Source organism: Pan paniscus, chromosome 20 (assembly GCF_029289425.2).
Source record: "Pan paniscus chromosome 20, NHGRI_mPanPan1-v2.0_pri, whole genome shotgun sequence".
In the NCBI taxonomy this organism is placed as follows: domain Eukaryota; kingdom Metazoa; phylum Chordata; class Mammalia; order Primates; family Hominidae; genus Pan; species Pan paniscus.
Window position 1 is genome coordinate 47,939,807 of NC_073269.2, and position 18,897 is coordinate 47,958,703.

General features: G+C 49.2%; 3 protein-coding genes across 17 annotated transcripts in view; 2 read left to right on the forward strand and 1 right to left on the reverse strand.

Annotated features, from left to right (window-relative positions):
• LOC100976543 (CEA cell adhesion molecule 6) overlaps nt 1–18,897 on the forward strand; it is a 910,921-nt gene that overhangs the window by 74,488 nt on the left and 817,536 nt on the right. The gene's annotated exons all lie outside the window — the stretch shown is intronic.
• On the reverse strand, nt 878–10,906 carry LYPD4 (LY6/PLAUR domain containing 4). 8 transcript variants are annotated; one of them, XM_008964838.4, is made up of 5 exons: nt 9,275–10,411; nt 4,947–5,172; nt 4,648–4,791; nt 3,707–4,033; nt 878–3,116 (listed from the first exon to the last, which is right to left on the reverse strand). In XM_008964838.4, the coding sequence occupies exons 2-5, from the start codon at nt 5,050–5,052 to the stop codon at nt 2,914–2,916; spliced, it is 780 nt and encodes a 259-aa protein (XP_008963086.1). In that variant the 5' UTR covers nt 5,053–5,172; nt 9,275–10,411; the 3' UTR covers nt 878–2,913. The 8 variants fall into 8 exon arrangements, with proteins under 8 accessions (XP_008963086.1, XP_054959687.1, XP_054959686.1 ...); XM_055103712.2 differs by having other exon boundaries at nt 1,593–3,116; nt 4,947–5,166; nt 8,939–10,384; XM_055103711.2 differs by having other exon boundaries at nt 1,593–3,116; nt 4,947–5,166; nt 9,275–10,376.
• DMRTC2 (DMRT like family C2) lies at nt 10,488–18,648 on the forward strand. 8 transcript variants are annotated; one of them, XM_055103707.2, is made up of 9 exons: nt 10,488–10,696; nt 13,104–13,331; nt 13,415–13,560; nt 14,131–14,207; nt 14,474–14,654; nt 14,809–14,935; nt 16,002–16,062; nt 16,216–16,390; nt 17,274–18,648. In XM_055103707.2, exons 2-9 carry the CDS (start codon nt 13,108–13,110, stop codon nt 17,384–17,386), a joined length of 1,104 nt encoding a protein of 367 aa, XP_054959682.1. In that variant the 5' UTR covers nt 10,488–10,696; nt 13,104–13,107; the 3' UTR covers nt 17,387–18,648. The 8 variants fall into 8 exon arrangements, with proteins under 8 accessions (XP_054959682.1, XP_054959677.1, XP_054959679.1 ...); XM_055103704.2 differs by having other exon boundaries at nt 10,687–10,794; XM_055103706.2 differs by lacking the exon at nt 10,488–10,696 and adding an exon at nt 10,735–10,822.

Sequence of the window (18,897 nt, forward strand, 5' to 3'; positions counted from 1 at the left end):
TCCTATGACCCTGCCAAATACCCCTCTGCGAGAAACACCCAAGAATGATCAATTAAAAAAAAAAAAAAAAAAAAAGCAGCACAGTCAAGGCACATATGAAAAGAAGCTCAACCTACTTAGTAACCAGGAAAATACAAATTCAGACCATAATGAGATATCATTTCATACCCAACAGAGTGGCAAAAATTTTTAAGTGTGAACAGTTGAAGGGCATGTATTTCAACAAAAATTCTTTACCCTCTCACCAGTAATGTATAACTGCTACAACCATTTTGGAAAACAATTTGGCATTTACTCCCAAAGCTGAACAAACCCTACAGCCAGCAATTGTACTCCTGGGTGTATACCTATGAGAAGCTCTTACACATATGTACAAGACATGTACAAGAGGACATGCATAAGAATATTCATAGCAGCAGTAGCCAGAGTATCCAAAAACTGGGGAAGAAATCCACACATAATTGACAGAGAATAGATCAGTTGTGATACAATAGCACAGTAGGATGTAATACAACAGTGAAAATGGAAGAACAAAGTCCCACACGGAAACGTGGGTGAATGTTAGAAACATAATGACGAGTTGTTTAAAAGCAAGTTCCAAGCCTGGGCAACATAGCAAGACCTTGTCTCTACTAAAAATTTAAAAAATTAGTGGAGTGTGGTGGCACATGCATGTAGTCCCAGCTACTCAGGAGGCTGAAACGAGAGGATCACTTGAGCCTGGGAGGTCAAGGCTGCAATGAGCCATGATCCTGTCACTAAGTTCCAGCCTGGGTGATACAGCAAGACCCTGTCTCTAAAAATAACAATAATAAAATAAAAGGCAAGTTCCAGAAAACTACATATGATACCATTTTTACAGAGCTCAAAACCAGGCAAATCTAAACAATATTTATTGTTTAAATGTATAATACATACATGACAAAGTATATAAAAATCCAATCCAAGCCAAACTAAATAAAATATTGCCTCCTCATGGGAGGAGGCAAAGGAGTGGATGGGGAAAAGAACACAGGTAAAAAGCAAGTTACTCCTGATGCTCCATTTCTTGGGTTAAGTGATGAGTCCATGGGGTTTGTTAAATCACACTCCACATCCAATATTTTTATTACATATAATCCTTTGTATGTAGCAAATATGTCCTGTCCCTGGTATCAGGATTAAGCCATCCATTTGTGACACCTAGGACACCATTTCCTTTGACTTGTTAATTCCCTTTGAAGGTCATTGATGTCCTCAACCACCTTGGCTAGTGGGATGAAGACAATCTGTGGAAGTATGTCTTGGCCCACCCAGGCCTCAGCTCAGCCTTCTAAAACTAATAGCCCAGCTGGTCAGATGCTAGGAAGAGGTGGGCAAAGCCCACTGATAAAACTCATCTACTAAAACCTCCCTCTATGACCTAAAGCCTCTTGTCGTAGGCTTGCTGGTCTCCACCCAGCCCTGTTCCACTTGCTGTGACTATTCTGGCTTCCCAACCACCCCTTCCAGAACCTAGATTGGTCATGGAGGTCACAGAGGTCCATGGTAACCGAAACCTCGTGTCAGTCCCACTTCTGAGGCCAGGTGCAGGCACCTGTGCTGCAGACCCCACTTGCTCAAGCTACTAACAAAGGTCGGCTCCGTGGCCTTGAGGAGTTAAGCCTGTGTCCTCGCCTGTAAAATGCAAATACAGAAGTGATGACATCTATTTAATAAGGTTGTAGTAAGGATGAACAAGGTAATGCACAGAAAATGCCTAACCCACAGTAAAGGTACCCTACGTCACTGCCTCTAAACTTCACAAGATAGTGGGAGAGAATTAAACTGAGCTCCCACACATAAATGGCCTGACACAGAGACTCTCCATTCCCTACTTCCCACCCCTAAACATACAAACTCTGTCTCACACACACACACACACACTCATTCACTCAACTTAAAAAGGCAAGAAGTTGCAGAGTGAGTGTATCTGCTGCCCCCTTATGGCCATAGAAAAGAATCACACTGTTCTCCTTTCCTAGGAACCCAGAACCAAAACTCCGGGTGAAAAAAAACTACCCCAGCCCTGCTCTTTCCTCTCTCCCCTATTTGCCAACTTACCAAAAAAAAAAAAAAAAAAAACTACTGAACAGATAAAATAATCTCAGGTCTCCAAATCTCTCAATGAAATTGCCTCAGCAGGGACAGAAATCTGCAGGGGAGGTAAGGGAGATGCTACTTTGAGCAGGTTTCACCTCCTAGAGCTAGTTTCTTCTTTGCAAAATAGAGACAAAAGCTGCCTCACTGAGGTCTTGTGAGGATTAAATGATATCCTGTATGTAAAACACTAGCACAGATACTAGCACAGTGTCTGGCACACATAGTAGATACTCAGTAAGTAATCCCAGATAATAATCACCCTGGGGGTCAAACACAGTAGCTCCCATGTAAAATCCCAGCTACTGGGGAAGCTGAGGCAGGAGGATCACTTGAGGCCAAAGATTCGAGACCAGACCGGGCAACATAGTGAGACAGACCCCCATGTCAAAAGGAAAAAAAAAAAAAAAGAATTGGCCTGAGGAGGCTCTTCTCTAACTCATAAGACACTTCCTTTTAAAGAGGAGGAAACTGAGGCCCATAAAAAGGGAGAGATTTGGCCAGGGTCTCGGAAATCAGACCCTGATTAGTAGCTGAACCCAGGCTGGAGCTCAAGCCTCCAGAGGAAGGGGAAGGAGAAAAGGAATATTTCAGCTCCCCCAGTTGCTGGGCAGGACACTGTCACTTTGCCAGACTCCTCTTCCTGGGTCCCCACCTCCCTGGACATGCTTGGCCTTCCTCACACCTTCCTCACCCCTGCACTCTCATGGACCACAGGACAACGCAGAAAGGGAACTCTGCTATTTTATTTGTTATGTGAAAGAGTCTGGGTGCTTGTCGGGTGCAGCTAGATGGTCAGTCCCTGAAGGCAAACAGGAGGCCTAAGACGACACCCCAAGCAGGATCTTGCCTGGAGGATGCTGCACCAACAATCTGAGACTTCTCTAAGATGTTGAGGACCTCAGTCACTTTGATGCTCCCAATATGATGAAAATCCGCTAAAAGCTGGTTATGTTCACGAGCACACCCCATGAGGAGGAAGGTGGTATTGAGAAACCCTGTAAGGAAGAGAGGGAGAAGTCAGGAACACTTTCAAGACTCAAGAGCCCTGCCTTCAGCCAGGTGCAGTGGCTCACACCTGTAATCCCAGCACTTTGGGAGGCCGAGGCAGGTGGATCACTTGAGGACTTGAGGCCAGGAGTTTGAGACTAGCCTGGCCAACATGGCAAAAACCCATCTCCCTTAAAAATACAAAAATTAGCCAGGTATGGTGGCACATGCCTATAATCCCAGCTACTTAGGAGGCTGGGGTATGAGAATCACTTGAACCTGGGAGGCAGAGGTTGCAGTGAGCCAAGATCGGACCACTGCACTCCAGCTTGGGCAACAGAGCAAGACTCCCATCTCAAAAAAATAAAAAAAGACCCCTGCCTTCTCCCCAGAGGCCCCTCACAAACCAGAACACCTGCTCTCCCATGAGAGACTTAGGCACCAGGCGCCTTCCCCTTCCTCCTTGGAATTCATGTGCCCTGTCCCTTGCAACCCCAATCCCATCTCTGGATCCCACCAGCCTCTCTGAGATGTGAAGGTGCTGGACAATGCCTGGCAGAGAGTAGGCATTTGATAAACAAAATTCCTCTCCTCTCACCTGCCTGAAATTTTAAGGTGGAACTGTAACACGTAGAAGCAGCCAAGGGGCAAGAATTAGTGGTGACAAAATTTGGGAGGCAATCCTTCATGTGCTCGCCCACACAGGTCGGGCAGCTATGGGACGCAGATGTGATAGACTTAGGAGCGCTGGCCTTGAGTTTCACAAAAGGCTCCAAATTGGTGAGGTTGTTGCAGAGATAAGACCGGCAGACGCGACTGTAGGAGGCAATGGACACTCCGGGTGGGGAAACAAGGTAGGAGATTTGCGCAGGGTAAGACGAAGACGAGCTGCAGCCTTTAAAGCCCACGACTCCCCTTGCAGTCCCTGAGGAGCAGAGGATTGAGAGAGCTCGGATCAGTGTCACTGGCCTCACCCAGAGTCCTCCCTCCCCCCAGCTCTTTCTGCACCCACCCTGCCTGTCACAATCTGTGCCTCCCTCCCCAACCCCTGTGTCCACTCAATGCAGCTGCACAGGGCTCAGATGCTGGGGTCTCCATCTGGATCTCCTCATTCTTCCACTGCAGGACCCCCCTAGCCCCCACTCCTCTCTCCCTTGTGCCCTCCTCCAGGGATCTGTCCACCTCCATTCTACCCACTTACCCAGCCCACACCACAACCAGTGGGGCCCTGCCCCTCTCCTGCCAGTGTCCTGACATTATCCAGATAAAAATGATGGCCAGGCACAGTGGCTTATGCCTGTAATCCGGACACTTTGGGAGGCCAAGGTGGGCAGATCGCTTGAGCTCAGGAGTTTGAGACCAGCCTGGGCAACATAGTAAGAACTCCCCATCTCAAAAAAATTAAAAAAAAAAAAAAATATATATATATATGTATAGTAACTATGTGGAATTCTAATCTACAGTCCCTCGGTGCTGGGAGTGGAGCTGGGGGTCAGAAGAGCAAGCAAAACGAAATTGATCAAACTTAGACTGCTTCACCTGTCTCAATGAACACTAGCGTCTCCTCGCAGCCCTCTTGCAGCTTACACACCATGTTCCTCATCAGAAGCCACTTCCAGTTATGGAAAGCAACAGCTCTGAATCTTGAGGCTGTTGCTTCATAGCACAAAAGAGCTCCAGCCCCTAAAAAGAGAATACTCTCCCAGTCATTGGCCCCTCATATCGTCTTCTGAGCCCGTGAACTGCCAACCAAGAGTTCAGCCCCCACAGGTCCTGTCCCCAGCGAAACCTAGATACCCAGCCCTCGTTCCACCAGTGACATGAATCCAGCCTCCCACCTTTCTGGGTCTTATAGCATCCAGCCCCACAGGACATACGAGGCAGAGTGGAGATGGCCCCTAGAAGGCAGAACAGCTGCACAAGTCTCAAATGCTGGGGTCCCATGGCCCTGTGTCTGGGTCCTGGGTGCTAGAGGTCAGTCTGGAATCAGTTTCAGTCTGGATCCCAAGCTCAGTTCCCGTCAGTCCCCGAATTCTTTGTCCACCTGTCTCTGGGTCACTGTTTCTGGAGCAGAAAGTTGATTGCATCAGCTTCTAGGACATAGGCTCCCTCAGACCTTCTGGGTCACAGGTCTTCCCATCTCCACTGTCTGCCCTCCAGTCTAACCTGCACCATCCACCATCTTAGCTTCTCAAAGCAGGACTCTCACTCTCCCACTTAGGTCCTCCCATTGGACAAGGTGCTGAGCAGAGAATCCTGGCTTACTGATATGCAGGCTGTTCTCCAGCCAGAGGCAATGAGATCAGAGAAACAAATAGATGTTTCAAACTCGTGTGTGTGTGTGTGTGTGTGTAAGTTAACATATCACTAAATAACCCTTGGTTCAACATGGAAATTTAAAAGTATTTAGAACTGAGGTCAGGAGCAGTGGCTCACGCCTGTAATTCCATCACTTTGGGAGGCTAAGGCAGGTGGATCACCAGAGGTCAGGAGTCCAAGACCAGCCTGCCAAAATGGTAAAACCCCATCTCTACTAGAAAATATAAATTAGCCAGGGGTGGTGGCATGAGCCTATAGTCCCAGCTACTCAGGAGGCTGAAGCATGAGAATCGCTTGAACCCAGGAGGTGGAGGTTGCAGTGAACTGAGATCGCGCCACTGCACTCCAGGCTGGGCAACAGAGAGAGAGACTCCATTTCAAAAAAAAAAAAGTATTTAGAACTGAATAATAATAAACATACTACATAACACACACATTCACACACAGACATAGACACAGACAGACACACACATACACACACACACACACATAAGTGCATGTAAAATCTGCTGAAAACTGAATAAGGTCTGAAGTCTAGGTAAGAGTACTGTACACCAGCCCAGGCATCACGACAAAACGCCATCTCTACAAAAAAATACAAAAATTGGCCAGGCATGGTGGCATGCACCTGTGGTCCCAGCTACTTGGGAGGCTGAGGTGGGAGGACCACTTGAGCCCCGGGGATGGAGGTTGCAGTGAGCTATGACTGTACAAACAGTATTGTACAAATGTCAATTTCCTGCTCATATACTATGGTTATATAAGATGCCCCTACAGGGAAACTGGAGGAAGGATCCAAGGGACTCTATGTACCACTTTTGCAACTTCCTGTGAGCCAATAATCATTTCAAAATTAAAGGGTTTTTAAAATATATACAGCCGGGCGCAGTATCTCCCGCCTGTAATCCCAGCACTTTGGGAGGCCGAGGCAGGCGGATCACGAGGTCAGGAGATCAAGACCATCCTGGCTAACACGGTGAAACCCCATCTCTAAAAACACAAAAAAATTAGCCAGGCATGGTCGTGGACGCCTGTAGTCCCAACTACTTGGGAGGCTGAGGTAGGAGAATGGTGTGAACCCGGGAGGCGGAGCTTGCAGTGAGCCAAGATTGCGACGCTGCACTCCAGCCTGGACGACAGAGCGAAACTCCGTCTCAAAAAAAAATAAAATAAAATAAAATATATACATCAAAATTTGAGACACAGCTAAAGCAGTATTTAGAAGTAAATTTATACTTTTAAATCCATGTATCAGGAAATGTGAAGCATTAAAAAATAAATATATTCATGAACTAGTTCAAGAAATTGTATAAGGAGCAACAAAGCAATTCTCTCCTACCCAAAAAAGAATGGAAATAAGGATGATAGCAGAAATCAATGAAATAGTAAACAACAACAAACATTATTACAAAAAAGATCCATTCTATGAAAAGATTTAGTTAGTTCGCTGGCAAATCTGATCAAGGGAGAAGATGCAGGCCGGCACAGTGGCTCATGCCTCTAATCCCAGTGCTTTGGGAGGCTGAGCCAGGAGGATCCCTTGAGGTCAGGAGTTCAAGACCAGCCTGGGCAACACAGTGGCTTATGCCGGTAATTCCAGTGCTTTGGGAGGCTGAGCCAGGAGGACTGCTCGAGGTCAGCAATTTGAGACCAGCCTGGGCAACACCTTGTCTATACCAAAAAAAAAAAAAGTTTAAAAATTAGCCAAGCATGGGAGTGCCTGTAGTCCCAGCTACTCAGGAGGCTAATGTTGAAGGATTGCTTTAGCCTCAAATCACAAGGTCAGGAGTTCGCGACCAGCCTGGCCAACAAGGTGAAACACTGTCTCTACTACAAATACAAAAATTAGCCCAGTGTGGTGGTACGTGCCTGCAGTCCCAGCTACTAGGGAGGCTGAGGAGGGAGGATCACTTGAACCCGGAAGCCAGAGGTTGCAGTGAGCTGAGATCATGCCACTGCACTCCAGCCTGGGCAATAGAACAAGACCCTGTCTCAAAAAAAAAAAAAAAAAGTGAAGAAATGCACAAACCCAGCAATAACCAAGGAAATGCAATCTGTCAAATTGTACATCTCTCAGACTGGTAAGGATCAGAAAAGACAAGTGTTGGCAGGTATGTGGGGATAAAGGAACCCTTGGCCCCTGATGCTCATGGCATTATTTGGAGGGCTGGGGAATAAAACACTATTTCTGGACTCTGAGAAACAAAGGAGTTGAGAGTTCTGACCAGGATCTCAGGCCCAAAGCAGCATTGCAGGGGTCTGACACTACATGGTCAAATTGGGTTTATAAATACCCATTTCCAGTATACCCTACATAGGTATTACAAAAATGTCCACCTTCATCTACAAAGGAACATACACAATAATGCAGCATTTTTTTTTTCTGAGACTGGGTCTCGCTCTGTTGCCCAGGCTGGAGGACAGCTGTGCTCACTGCAGCCCCCACCTGCCAGGCTCATGCAATCCTCTCACCTCGGCCACCCAAATAGCTGGGACTACAGGTGTGCGCCAACACACCCAGCTTTGTAGAGATGGGGTTTTTCCATGTTGCCCCAGCTGTTATCAAACTCCTGGGCTCAAGCAATCCACCCACCTCGGCCTCCCAAAGTGCTGGGATTACAGGCATGAGCTCCCATGCCCAGCAAATGCAGCATTATTGTGGTGATGGTAAGTTGAGACAATGGGAGCTTCCCTCTCTGAGACCAAGTGAATGCCAAACATGCTGGGGATGTACGCTATGGAATATCACGCAGGAGTTGGAAGAAGTTGATTAGATGTACACAGGATGTGAGGCAGGGTACAGTGGCTCACGCCTGTAATCCCAGCACTTCGGGAGGCTGAGGTGGGCGGATCACCTGAGGTCAGGAGTTCAAGACCAAGCTGGTCAACATGGCAAAATCCTGACTCTACTAAAAATACAAAAATTAGTCGAGTGTGGTGGTGGGAGCCTGTAATCCCAGCTACTCAAGAGGCTGTGGCAGCAGAAGAATTGCTTGAACCCGGGAGGTGGAGGGTGCAGTAAGCCAAGATCACACCATTGTACTCCAGCCTGGGCAATAAGAGTGAAACTCCGTCTAAACAAACAAAAAAAAAAAGTACACATCATGACAGAATGACAGAATGTGTACATGGATAGAATGTAAAATCACAGTGCTGATTATTATAAATAGTATATAACATAATATCACTTGCATAAATTAAAAACTCAAACAGAAGTCGGGTGTGGTCGTTCATGCCTGTGATCCCAGCACTTTGGGAGGCCAAGGCAGACAGATCACTTCAGGCCAGGAGTTCTGGACCAGCCTGGTTAATATGGCAAAACCCCATCGCTAAAAAAAAAAAAAAAACAAAAAAAAAAAAACACTACACACATCCTGGGAGAACACACACACAAACCAAAAGATACATATTAACCACCTTAGAATGACAATTGCCTATAAGAAGGTTAGGGAATGAAAGTGGGGAATTGGTGGAAAATAACAGTGTAGGAGGGGGTACAAAGATCACTGACCTTGGCCTCAGAGACCCAGGTTGGAATCTTTACCCCTTCATTTACTAGCTGTCCAATTTGTTGAACTCAGAGCCTACTACCTTCTTTATAAAATGAAGTATAATACATCTCATAGGGTCATTGTGAAGATCAATAAAATTATTACCATAAGTATTAGGCAAATGCTAAGCTCTTTATAATCGTTGGTTACCCTGTTCCTCTACCACTATCCCTCCCTCCTACACACTTCCTCTCACTCTCTCTCCACTACCTAAAGGATCAAGTTCAACCTCTTTAGCTGGCCTTTAAGCCTCCCCCGACCACACCCCACCCCACCCCAGATAAGCGCCACCCAACCTTTCCAATTTTATCTAGGACAGCTCCCCTGCCCAGCAGTCCAGCTAGAGGTCACGTCGGCCACCCTTTTCTGCCTGCAATGCCTCAGACACACATGCTCTGTAACCCAGAAATCTGTGGCCAAGAAAGGTGCCAAGACCCGCAGAAAAGCTGGGACACAGGAAAGAGAAACGAAGGCTGACAACAGATCTCACGGGGGTGAGGGGGATTAGGCCAATCAGAGAAGACAGCACACGCCAGCCTCAGATGCAGAACAACTGGACCTGGACCTAACAAGCTGAGTACAAGTGGAGACGCAACCAGAAAAGATTGAAGTGAAATCCTCAAGCAAAAAAAAAAAAAAAAAAAAAAAAAAGGATGGAGCAGTAGTCAGAGGGGATGCCACCCCTACAAAAGACAAACAAATTGATGGAATGGAACCTTGCAGGGAGACAGAGGACCAGCAGAGAGAGGGAGGCGTAGGAAAATGAGGAGTGGGGCACAAAGGTGGGGCTCTCAGGGAGAAGAGGAGTCGATTTTAGAGGGGGAGAAGAAAAGGACACAGAGCTGGCTGCACAGAGAAAAGGGGCCAAGGCAGAGAAGATGGCGGGATGGCATGAGACGGAGTTCACAGAGATACCCAGAGAAGGCGACGATTACACAGAGGAGCCCCCAGAGGGGCGAACTCTTGAGGAAGATGAACGCGGAGGGTGGAGCCAGCCGGAAATTCAGAAAAACTAGAGGCGTCCCCGGTAGCGAAGAAGCCGGGAAGGGGCCAGGCTATCAGGGCATGAAGCATGGGAGAAAATGGGTCCGAAGAGGGAGAGCGTCCGAGGGAAAAGGAAAATCAGAGATTAGGAAAATCACAACCGACACAAAGACAAGAAGAGACACAAGGAAAGGGGTGCAATCTGAGGAAGGAGGGCCCGGTAAGCAACCCGGTAATCACAGCGCTGGGAGAGAACGCATAAAAGAAGGGTAGCTCAGGAGTTGTGGGGCATCGGAAGAGACATAACAGAAAACGCGGGCCTCCACTCGGCAAAAACAAGCCACGCGTGAAGTCGAGGTACAAGGCAAGGGAAGGCCAGAAACGAGGCAACCCGTGCGCAGACCGGGCTTGGTCAACGCCCCAGGGGCGGGGCCAGGCGGGCCGTTCCTGGGGGGCGGGGCCAGCCTCAGTCCAATAAGAGGTACTCGACGCCCCATTGGCCACCTGCCTCGAAAGGGGAAAGACAGTCTGGGCGGGCAGGACGTGCGGAGGGAGAGGCAGCGGTGGCGCGAGGCTCAACTCGAAGCGCTATTGGTGGGACTGATAGTCTTGTGCGCCAAGAAGCTGGCAGAAGGGAAGGGGCGGGACATCAGTTCAGGATCTCAAACCGCATTGGTCGTCTGCCTCGGCTGAGAGAGGCGATGCTTGAAGTTCATTGGTCCTTGTGAGACAGGGTAAGAAAAGCAGCGCGAGCTTGGCCGTTCCTCTGGCCACTTTCTCACAGTGTCTTTGGGCGTCTTCTTGACTGAATCTGACTCCATTGGAGGCTGTGGTAACCGTGAACTAGCTGCACGAACACGGTCCCTCCTGCCTTTCCGTCCTCCTCCCTCTTAGCCGGACTCTCTAACCCAGGCATCCCCTCTCCTCCCCCTCGCGCCCCTCCCGCCCTCGCGCCCCCTCTCCCCTTCCCTGCCTCGCGGGCCCCTTGGCGCGTTCCCGGTTCCCCACTCGCTCCCTGGGGCACGGGAAGGGGGGAGGGGGACATGCATGAAATTAATTGTTGGTAGTGGGCACAGGAGCAGGAAGCGCTGGACACAGTGACTTCACATGTTTACACAAAAACCTGAATAAGGTGTGAGCGCAAGAGAGACATTAGTGCCCCAAGGAGAAGGTTTTTGGCCCAGATCAGGGCCTAGCACATGACAGGGGCTCAGTAACCATTTGTGGAATGAATGAAGGAGTGAAGGAAAATAACTTGAAAGTGGGTCAGGTGGCGGGTGCGGTGGCTCATGCCTGTAATCCCAACACTTTGGGAGGCCGAAGCAGGCAGGTCGCTTGAGGCAGGTCAGGAGTTCAAGACCAGCCTGGCCAACATGGTGAAACCCCATCTCTACTAAAAATACAAAAATTAGACGGGCGTGGTGGCACAGGCCTGTAATCCCAGGTACTCCGGAGGCTGAGGCAGGAGAATTGCTTGAACCCAGGAGGCGGAGGTTGCAGTGAGTCGGGATTGCACTACTGCACTACAGCCTGGGCTACAGAGTGAGACTCCATCTCAAAACCAAAAAAAGAAAGAAAGAAAGTGGGACAGGGGAGCCAAGCGTAGTGGCTCCAGCCTGTAGTCCCAGCTACTGGGGAGGCTGCGGCAGGAGGATTGCTTGAGCTCAGGAGGTGGAGGCTGCAGTGAGCCATGATCACACCACTGCGCTCCAGCCTGGGCAACAGAGCGAGACCCTGTCAATAAAAAAAAAAAAGAAAGTGGAGTAGGGAATCCATGAGAATAAGGTAATTATTGGGGGTGCAAGAGAGGGTTCTGATTCAAAGGGGTACAAGAACAAAATAAGACTGAAGGAATGCAAGGAGGCAGTTGCTTTGCAGGGCATAGATGAGACTAAGAATTGAAATTGAACTAAGAATTGAAAGGGGCATAAAACTACTGGTAGGCATTGGATAAATGCATGAGAGTGGGGTGAGCATTGTTGAAGAGGATGCCAGGAAACACTGTTGGGACGGAACAGGGTGCTTGTGAAAAGGGGATGTAGGACTCGCTGAAGGGGTATGTGAGGACATGAGTAGGTTGGAACCTAGGATGTGTGTGTGGGTGGGAAAGTGTTTGGATTGAAAGAAAAGAATGTTTGAATTGAAAGAATACAGAATGCCGGGCGCAGCAGCTCATGCCTCTGATACTAGCACTGTGGGAGGCCAAGGCAGGAGGATCGCTTGAGCCCAGGAGTTCGAGACCAGACCAGCCTGGGAAACATAATGAGACCTTGTCTCTATAAAAATAAACAATTTAAAAAAAATTTTTTTTGAGACAGAGTCTTGCTCTGTCACCCAGGCTAAAGTGCAGTGGCACGATCATGGCTCACTGCCAGCTCCGCCTCCCGGGTTCACGCCATTCTCCTGCCTCAGCCTCCGGAGTAGCTGGGACTACAGGCGCCCGCCACCACGCCCAGCTAATTTTTTGTATTTTTAGTAGAGACAGGGTTTCACTGTGTTAGCCAGGATGGTCTCGATCTCCTGACCTTGTGATGCACCCGCCTTGGCCTCCCAAAGTGCTGGGATTATAGACTTGAGCCACCGCACCCGGCCTAAAAATTTTTAAATTTAAAAAAAGGGGGGATGGGTGCAGTGGCTCATGGCTGTAATTCCAGCACTTTGGGAGGCCGAGACAGGCAGATCACTTGAGGCCAGGAGTTCGAGACCAGCCTGGCCAACATGGTGAAACACCATCTCTACTAAACATACAAAAAAAAAATAGCCGGGCATGGTGGCTCTTGCCTGTAATCCCAGCTACTCAGGAGGCTGAGGCAGGAGAATCGCTTGAACCCGGGAGGTGGAGGTTGCAGCAAGCCAAGATCGTGCCACTGCCCTCCAGCCTGGGAGACAGAGTGAGACTCCATCTCAAAAAAAAAAAAAAAAGAAAGAACACAGAAGAGGAAGAGGAGAGGGGTTTCTGAAGAAGGAAGATACCTGAGAAATGTCATGGGGTAAAGAGGGGAGAAAGCTGGGAAAGAAGCCAGGATCAGGGCGGGGTCTAAAGAGGGGCAGGATGGAGACCTGCAGGTGTGGTCTCCAGGGCAGGAGGGTTGTTAGGGGCAGGCCCACCTGGCTATGCTCACCTTCCACTCCTGCCCCTAGATCCATGGAACCCAGTGACATGCCTGCTGGCTACCACTGCCCCTTAGACTCTGCCCCCTGGGATGAGACCAGAGACCCCCAGAGCACAGAGCTGATCCCCAGGAGAGCCATCAGCCGCTCTCCAACCTGCGCCCGCTGCCGCAACCACGGTGTCACCGCCCATCTCAAGGGCCACAAGCGCCTCTGCCTCTTCCAGGCTTGCGAGTGTCACAAATGTATCCTCATCCTGTGAGTATGAGGTCTGGGAGGGGAGGAGGATGAGCCTCCTCCAAAGGGTGGCTGACCTTTGACTTGCAACTCCCCACTTTTAGGGAGCGCCGCAGGGTCATGGCTGCCCAGGTGGCCTTGCGTAGGCAGCAGGAGGCGCAGCTAAAGAAGGACCTGATGAGGAGAGGGGAAGCCTCTCCCAAAGCTCCCAACCACTTCAGAAAGGGAACCACTCAGCCACAGGTCCCCTGTGAGTGTCTCTGACCAGCGATGGGGCAGGAGTTTGGGTACAGGAGGCAGGTATGGGAAAAAGAGGCCCAGTCCTGCTGCTGAATTGCTGTGCGACCTTGAACTAAGGGTTTCTACTCCCTCGGCCTCAGCTGTCCCAGCGTTGAGAGAATGCAGCGAGTTCTGTGGGTCAAAAATGGGCTAGAGGCCGGGCACAGTGGCTCACGCCTGTAATCCAAGCACTTTGGGAGGCTGAGGCAGGCAGACCACGAGGTCAAGAGATCAAGACCATCCTGGCCAACATGGTGAAACCCCGTCTCTACTAAAAATACAAAAATTAGCTGGGCTTGGTGGCGCATGCCTGTAGTCCCAGCTACTCGGGAAGCTGAGGCAGGAGAATCACTTGAACCCAGGAGGCGGAGGTTGTAGTGAGCCAAGATCACGCCACTGCACTCCAGCCTGGGCGACACAGCAAGACTCCATCTCAAAAAAAAAAAATGAGCTAGATGGGGGAGATGAGAACTGTCTGGGGTTGGGGTAGGATAGGGGTCAGGAGAAAGGGCTCATTAGAGCTCTCCCTGGTCCTTCACAGCTGGAAAGGAGAACATAGCACCCCAGCCTCAGACCCCCCATGGGGCAGTCCTGCTGGCACCGACACCCCCCGGGAAGGTAAGGAGAGGCTGGGGCCTGAGAAAGTGTCCCCCACCCTAGTTCCTACCCAGACCCTTTCTTCTGTGCCCTCAACACCTGGGTTCTAGCCCCAGCCCTGGTTTGCTATGTAATCTAGTCAAATCACTGCTCTTCTCTAGGCAAAATGAGGGGAAAACGAGGGCCTCCCAGCCCCAAAGTTTTGGGGTTCTGCCCATATCCCAGAATACACTCAATCCTTCTCCAGCCTTGTACCCAACTCCAGCCTGTGCCCTCTGCCCCTGCAGAACTCCTGTGGGCCTCTGCTGCTCAGCCATCCCCCGGAAGCCTCGCCCTTGTCCTGGACTCCGGTGCCTCCTGGCCCTTGGGTCCCTGGACACTGGCTGCCTCCAGGCTTCTCCATGCCACCACCAGTGGTGTGCCGCCTGCTGTACCAAGAACCTGCTGTCTCTCTGCCTCCCTTCCCTGGTAAGATGATAATTCAACATTCATTCAACAGATATTTGAGTGCCAATCTGCCACATATTGGAGAGGGAAGAGGAAGAAAGCATAGGTGGGGAGAGGGAGGAAAGAAACTATGACCTTGACCCCTATACACTCTGCATTCTTTTATTCTTATTAGGCTTTGACCCTGGCACCTCCCTCCAGCTGCCCACTCATGGGCCCTTCACCACCTGCCCAGGATCTCACCCAGTACTGACAGCTCCTCTTTCTGGAGAGCCCCAAGGGCCCCCTAGCCAGCCCCGCACGTGAGTAGGGAGAGAAGGATGTGTCTCATAAGCCTAAGCCTGTGCTGTGTCCAACCACAGTGCTGGTGTCCAACCACAGTGGATAATGAAGATGAAAAGGTCTCTGACTAATAGGCAAGGCAGAGCTGTCCTAGTACTGCCATTTCCTAGCTGTGATGCTTTGGACAATTATCTTTACCTCTCTGAGCCTGTTTTTCTATCAGTAAATTGGAGACACTATTACTTACCTCTCTGATTGTTGTAAGAATTAGCAATAATGTATGGAATAGACCTAGCACAGACTCTTTAATGGTAGCTGTTATATCTGCTTAGACAGATTTGATGGGGTAAGATTGCCTGCTGATATGGGGGGCAGAGATGGTGAGAGCCTCAGAGACCCAGGAGAGGGGCCAGAGGCCATTAGGAAAAGCTTCCCAAGGGTGAGCCAAGCTCTCCTTCAAGTTCTATGGGGATTGGGGAACTGGGGGAATGGGACCCAGACTCTGATAGGTCAGGGACAGTAATCCCAGTCTTCTAGGTGTTTTTTTAAAAACCGGCATCAGGTGGGGCCTGGTGGCTCACACCTGTAATCCCAACACTTTGGGAGGCTGAGGTGGGAGGATTACTTGAGGCCAAGAGTTTGAGACCACCTGAGTAACTGAGCGAGACTTCGTCTCTACAAAAAAATTAAAAGAGCCAGGAATGGTGGTGCACACCTGTTTTCCTGGCTACTTAGGAGGCTGAGGTGGGAAGATGGTATAGGCCCAGGAGTTCAAGCTTATGGTGAGCCATGATCACACCGCCACTGCACTCCAGCCTAGGTGACAGAGCAAGAGCCTGTCTCAAAAAAAAAAAAAAAAAAAAAAAGACACTAGTGATTTCCCATAATCCTCACAGTAGCCCTGGGAGGAAAAACTGGCAAGGATTTTTACTTTACTGAAAACAAAATAAGTCAAGACACAGCTTAATGGCCCAGCAGGCTCTCAGATTCCCAGATCAAAACATGGCAAAACCTTGCCCCTCTTTCAATGTGTGCATGTCTGTTCATCTGTTTAACCACCCTGGCATCTTCTCTTCTTGTTTCTAGACACTCAACTCTGATACTCCAGCCCTGTGGCACCCCAGACCCTCTTCAGCTACAGCCACAGGTCCTGGGAAAGAAGTGGGATCTAGGGCCCTGGGAGGAGGTTGAGCCTGGGGAAGGAAAAAGCAGGAAACTGAAGGAAGCAGGGGCTGAGGAACACTTAGAGGGTGGGCAGAAGCGGGGGTTCCCAGTCTGCTTGTCTCCCTTTCCCTTGCAGGCCTCTGGAGCCTCGTGCCTGGCCCGGACATCTGGCCCCTCAGAGTGGCAGCTGCAGCAAGAGGCAGCTGAAGCCCTCGTGGGGCTGAAAGATTCATCCCAGGCTCCTCGTGTGACCCCTTCTGTGCCCCCCAACCCTGCCTGGATCTCCCTGATTCACCCCTGTGGCCCACCAGGTGGGCCATGAAAGGAGAGGATGGATAGGGATGGCTGGGAAATGGAGATCACTGAAGTACACAGGGACTAACCAAGGAGATGAGGGGGTCGACAGGTTGAACGTCTTCAGGCCCAGGACCCCAAGCTCCTCAGCCTGGCCCCTGGGATTGCAGTTGAGAGTTATTCAGTGAATCCATTTTATCAGTTTGGCACTCGACAGCAAATTTCTTGATATCAAGGAAAGTGGGGCACTGAGAAAGGCAGGGACTTGCCCAAGGGCATATAGTGAGACAGTGGCAGGGAACCCAATGCTCTGTCTCTGGACCCAGGCTGCCTGCTGAAGTCTGAAGTGGGGTCTGGCCTGGGAGGAGGTCTGATAAGTGCCTTCAAGGAGCTTCCGTTCTAGTTAGGGAAATTGGATGCCTTCACAAGGCTCAGTGACAAACCTGGAGAAGATTGGAGGAACCTTGAAGAGTGAGAAACACCTAGGGGGACAGACAGGGAAAGCTGCGAATTCTCTTGTCCAAATAGTGGATCGGGCAGACTGGCCTGGAGGAAATGCTAGAACAGAGGGAAAGGAGGCTGGAGAGGCTTCTGATGCTGGAGATCCGGCATGCCAGGCTTAGGTGTCTAGAACAGCAACTGTACGTGAAGGGGAGCCAGGGAACGTTTCTGAACTAAGCAAGGACAAATTCAGAGACCCTGAGCTTTAGAAAGACAAGTGGGTGGCTTTGATGGACGGTTTGGAGGAGGCAAGACTGGAGGTGGGAAAATTAGCAAGGAGGTCTGTGAAATAATCCAGGAGAACAATGATGAGGCCTGGATTGGATTCGGTAAAAAGAGGGGGTTGCTAGAAGGAAAAACAGGTGTGACCTGATCCTGCCCCTTCCTTCTTGCCTGTAGCTCCTGCTGGAGGAAGAGGATTCCAGCCTGTTGGCCCCTGTCTTCAACCCAGCCCAGCCCCCTCTGTTGCTCTGCATATTGGCCGTCTGGGGTCCATCTCCCTCCTGAGCTAGAAACCCGGAGATGGAGGATGTCTTGCTATGGCAGGGAGGTGACAGCCTGCTGGCACTGTATATTTAGTGTCTTACTTAAGGATTTATGCATGGAATTTAATGTAGTACAAGCTTCGGGCTTTTTTGTTTGTTTGTTTGTTTGTTTAAGCTTTCAGGTGCTTCATTAGCTTTCAGTTCCTTTGGTAGTGTGGGCATTTCCTTGGCTGACAGTGGATATTCTTGTACCCTTCTTGGGTCCTGGGATCTCTTGAAATCCCCTATAAAGAGAGAGTTGTGCTATTTAAGCTGACCAGTATCTATAAACGTGTTTGCATGAGTTTACATCCCAGGATTCCATGATTCTGTAAATGCCTATGCATTCATGTCTGTCTCCATGCATGTGAAAACAGGAGGGTGTTTTCATTTTGTGTCTAGGTTTGTGTGAGTAAGCAAGAAATAAACCTTTGTTGTTGTAAGCCACTGAGATTTGGAGATTGTTACCACAGCCTAACCTAGTCTATCCTGACTGACAGAAAGGACTTGTTCATTTCGCTTCTCAAAGTGAAAAATCTGTTATCCAATAGCTACCATAGATGAAAACAAACTTGGATTTTTTTCTTTGTCCAAATAAAAAAAAAATGATGTAAAGAAATAATGGGGGATTCACTGATTAATTGCCCGCTCTGTGCCAGGCATAGACAGTTTCCAGCTGTCTAGAGGGGCTACAAATCGAAATGCCTACAGGGCTGAGCAGATCAAATAAATGAGTAAAGAAGGCCAGATGGACCCTGGCAAACTGAGAATGGATGCCTTGCCTAAAGAGCAGCCTCCTTTTGGCCCTAGCAGATTACTGCCAGGCGGGAATGTGGACTCAGTGTTGCTCCATCTTCTGATTTTTTAAGAGAAACTGGAAAAGTAGATTTCCATGTAAAACATCTTAATTTTCAAATGTTGGCTCAGTTTTCTTCTTTAAATTCTATACGTGCCAAATAAAACATATTTTCAGGCTAGCTTTGGCCAATGGAATACCAATTTGATACATTTTCCAGATGGGGAAATTGAGGCTAACCAGAATAGAAAGAATCGAGTTAGTCTTTATCACAAGTTTTTCCTCAACTAGGGAGGTTCATGTGTCTGAGTTTCGAAGGATCCATAAAAGGTTAAGAAACATTTATTATCATTTATTGAGTGCCCACTCCATTTGATTCACATATCTTCACAGCAACCCTGGAAGTTATGCAGGATGGTTCCCATTTTACAAGTGAAGAAACAAGCTTAAAGAGGTAAAGTAACTTGCCCAAGTGTTTTAGGGGAAATTTCTAGGCAGAGATCAGAGGAGGGTTCCCTCTCTTTGCCAGGCTCCAAATTAGTTAATAATGTTTATAAAGCATTGGGCCGGGTGTGATAGCTCACACCTGTAATCCCAGCACTTTGGGAGGCCAAGGCAGGAGGATCGCTTGAGCCCAGGAGTTTGAGACCAGCCTGAGTAACACAGGGAGACCCTGTCTCTATAAAAACAAATAAAAGCATAG

What these genes read in the sequence shown, in the direction of transcription:
- DMRTC2 (XM_034946109.3), top strand. Translation starts at nt 12,943, where the DNA reads ATGTCATGGGGTAAAGAGGGGAGAAAGCTGGGAAAGAAGCCAGGATCA. An exon ending in CACAAATGTATCCTCATCCT is followed by an intron (nt 13,332 to 13,414) that starts GTGAGTATGAGG and finishes CCCCACTTTTAG; the next exon opens with GGAGCGCCGCAGGGTCATGG. An exon ending in CTCTCTGCCTCCCTTCCCTG is followed by an intron (nt 14,655 to 14,808) that starts GTAAGATGATAA and finishes TATTCTTATTAG; the next exon opens with GCTTTGACCCTGGCACCTCC.
- LYPD4 (XM_008964838.4), bottom strand. Translation starts at nt 5,052, where the DNA reads ATGGGACCCCAGCATTTGAGACTTGTGCAGCTGTTCTGCCTTCTAGGG. An exon ending in ATGCTATAAGACCCAGAAAG is followed by an intron (nt 4,792 to 4,946) that starts GTGGGAGGCTGG and finishes TTCTCTTTTTAG; the next exon opens with GGGCTGGAGCTCTTTTGTGC. An exon ending in CACCTTAAAATTTCAGGCAG is followed by an intron (nt 3,117 to 3,706) that starts GTGAGAGGAGAG and finishes TCTTCCTTACAG; the next exon opens with GGTTTCTCAATACCACCTTC.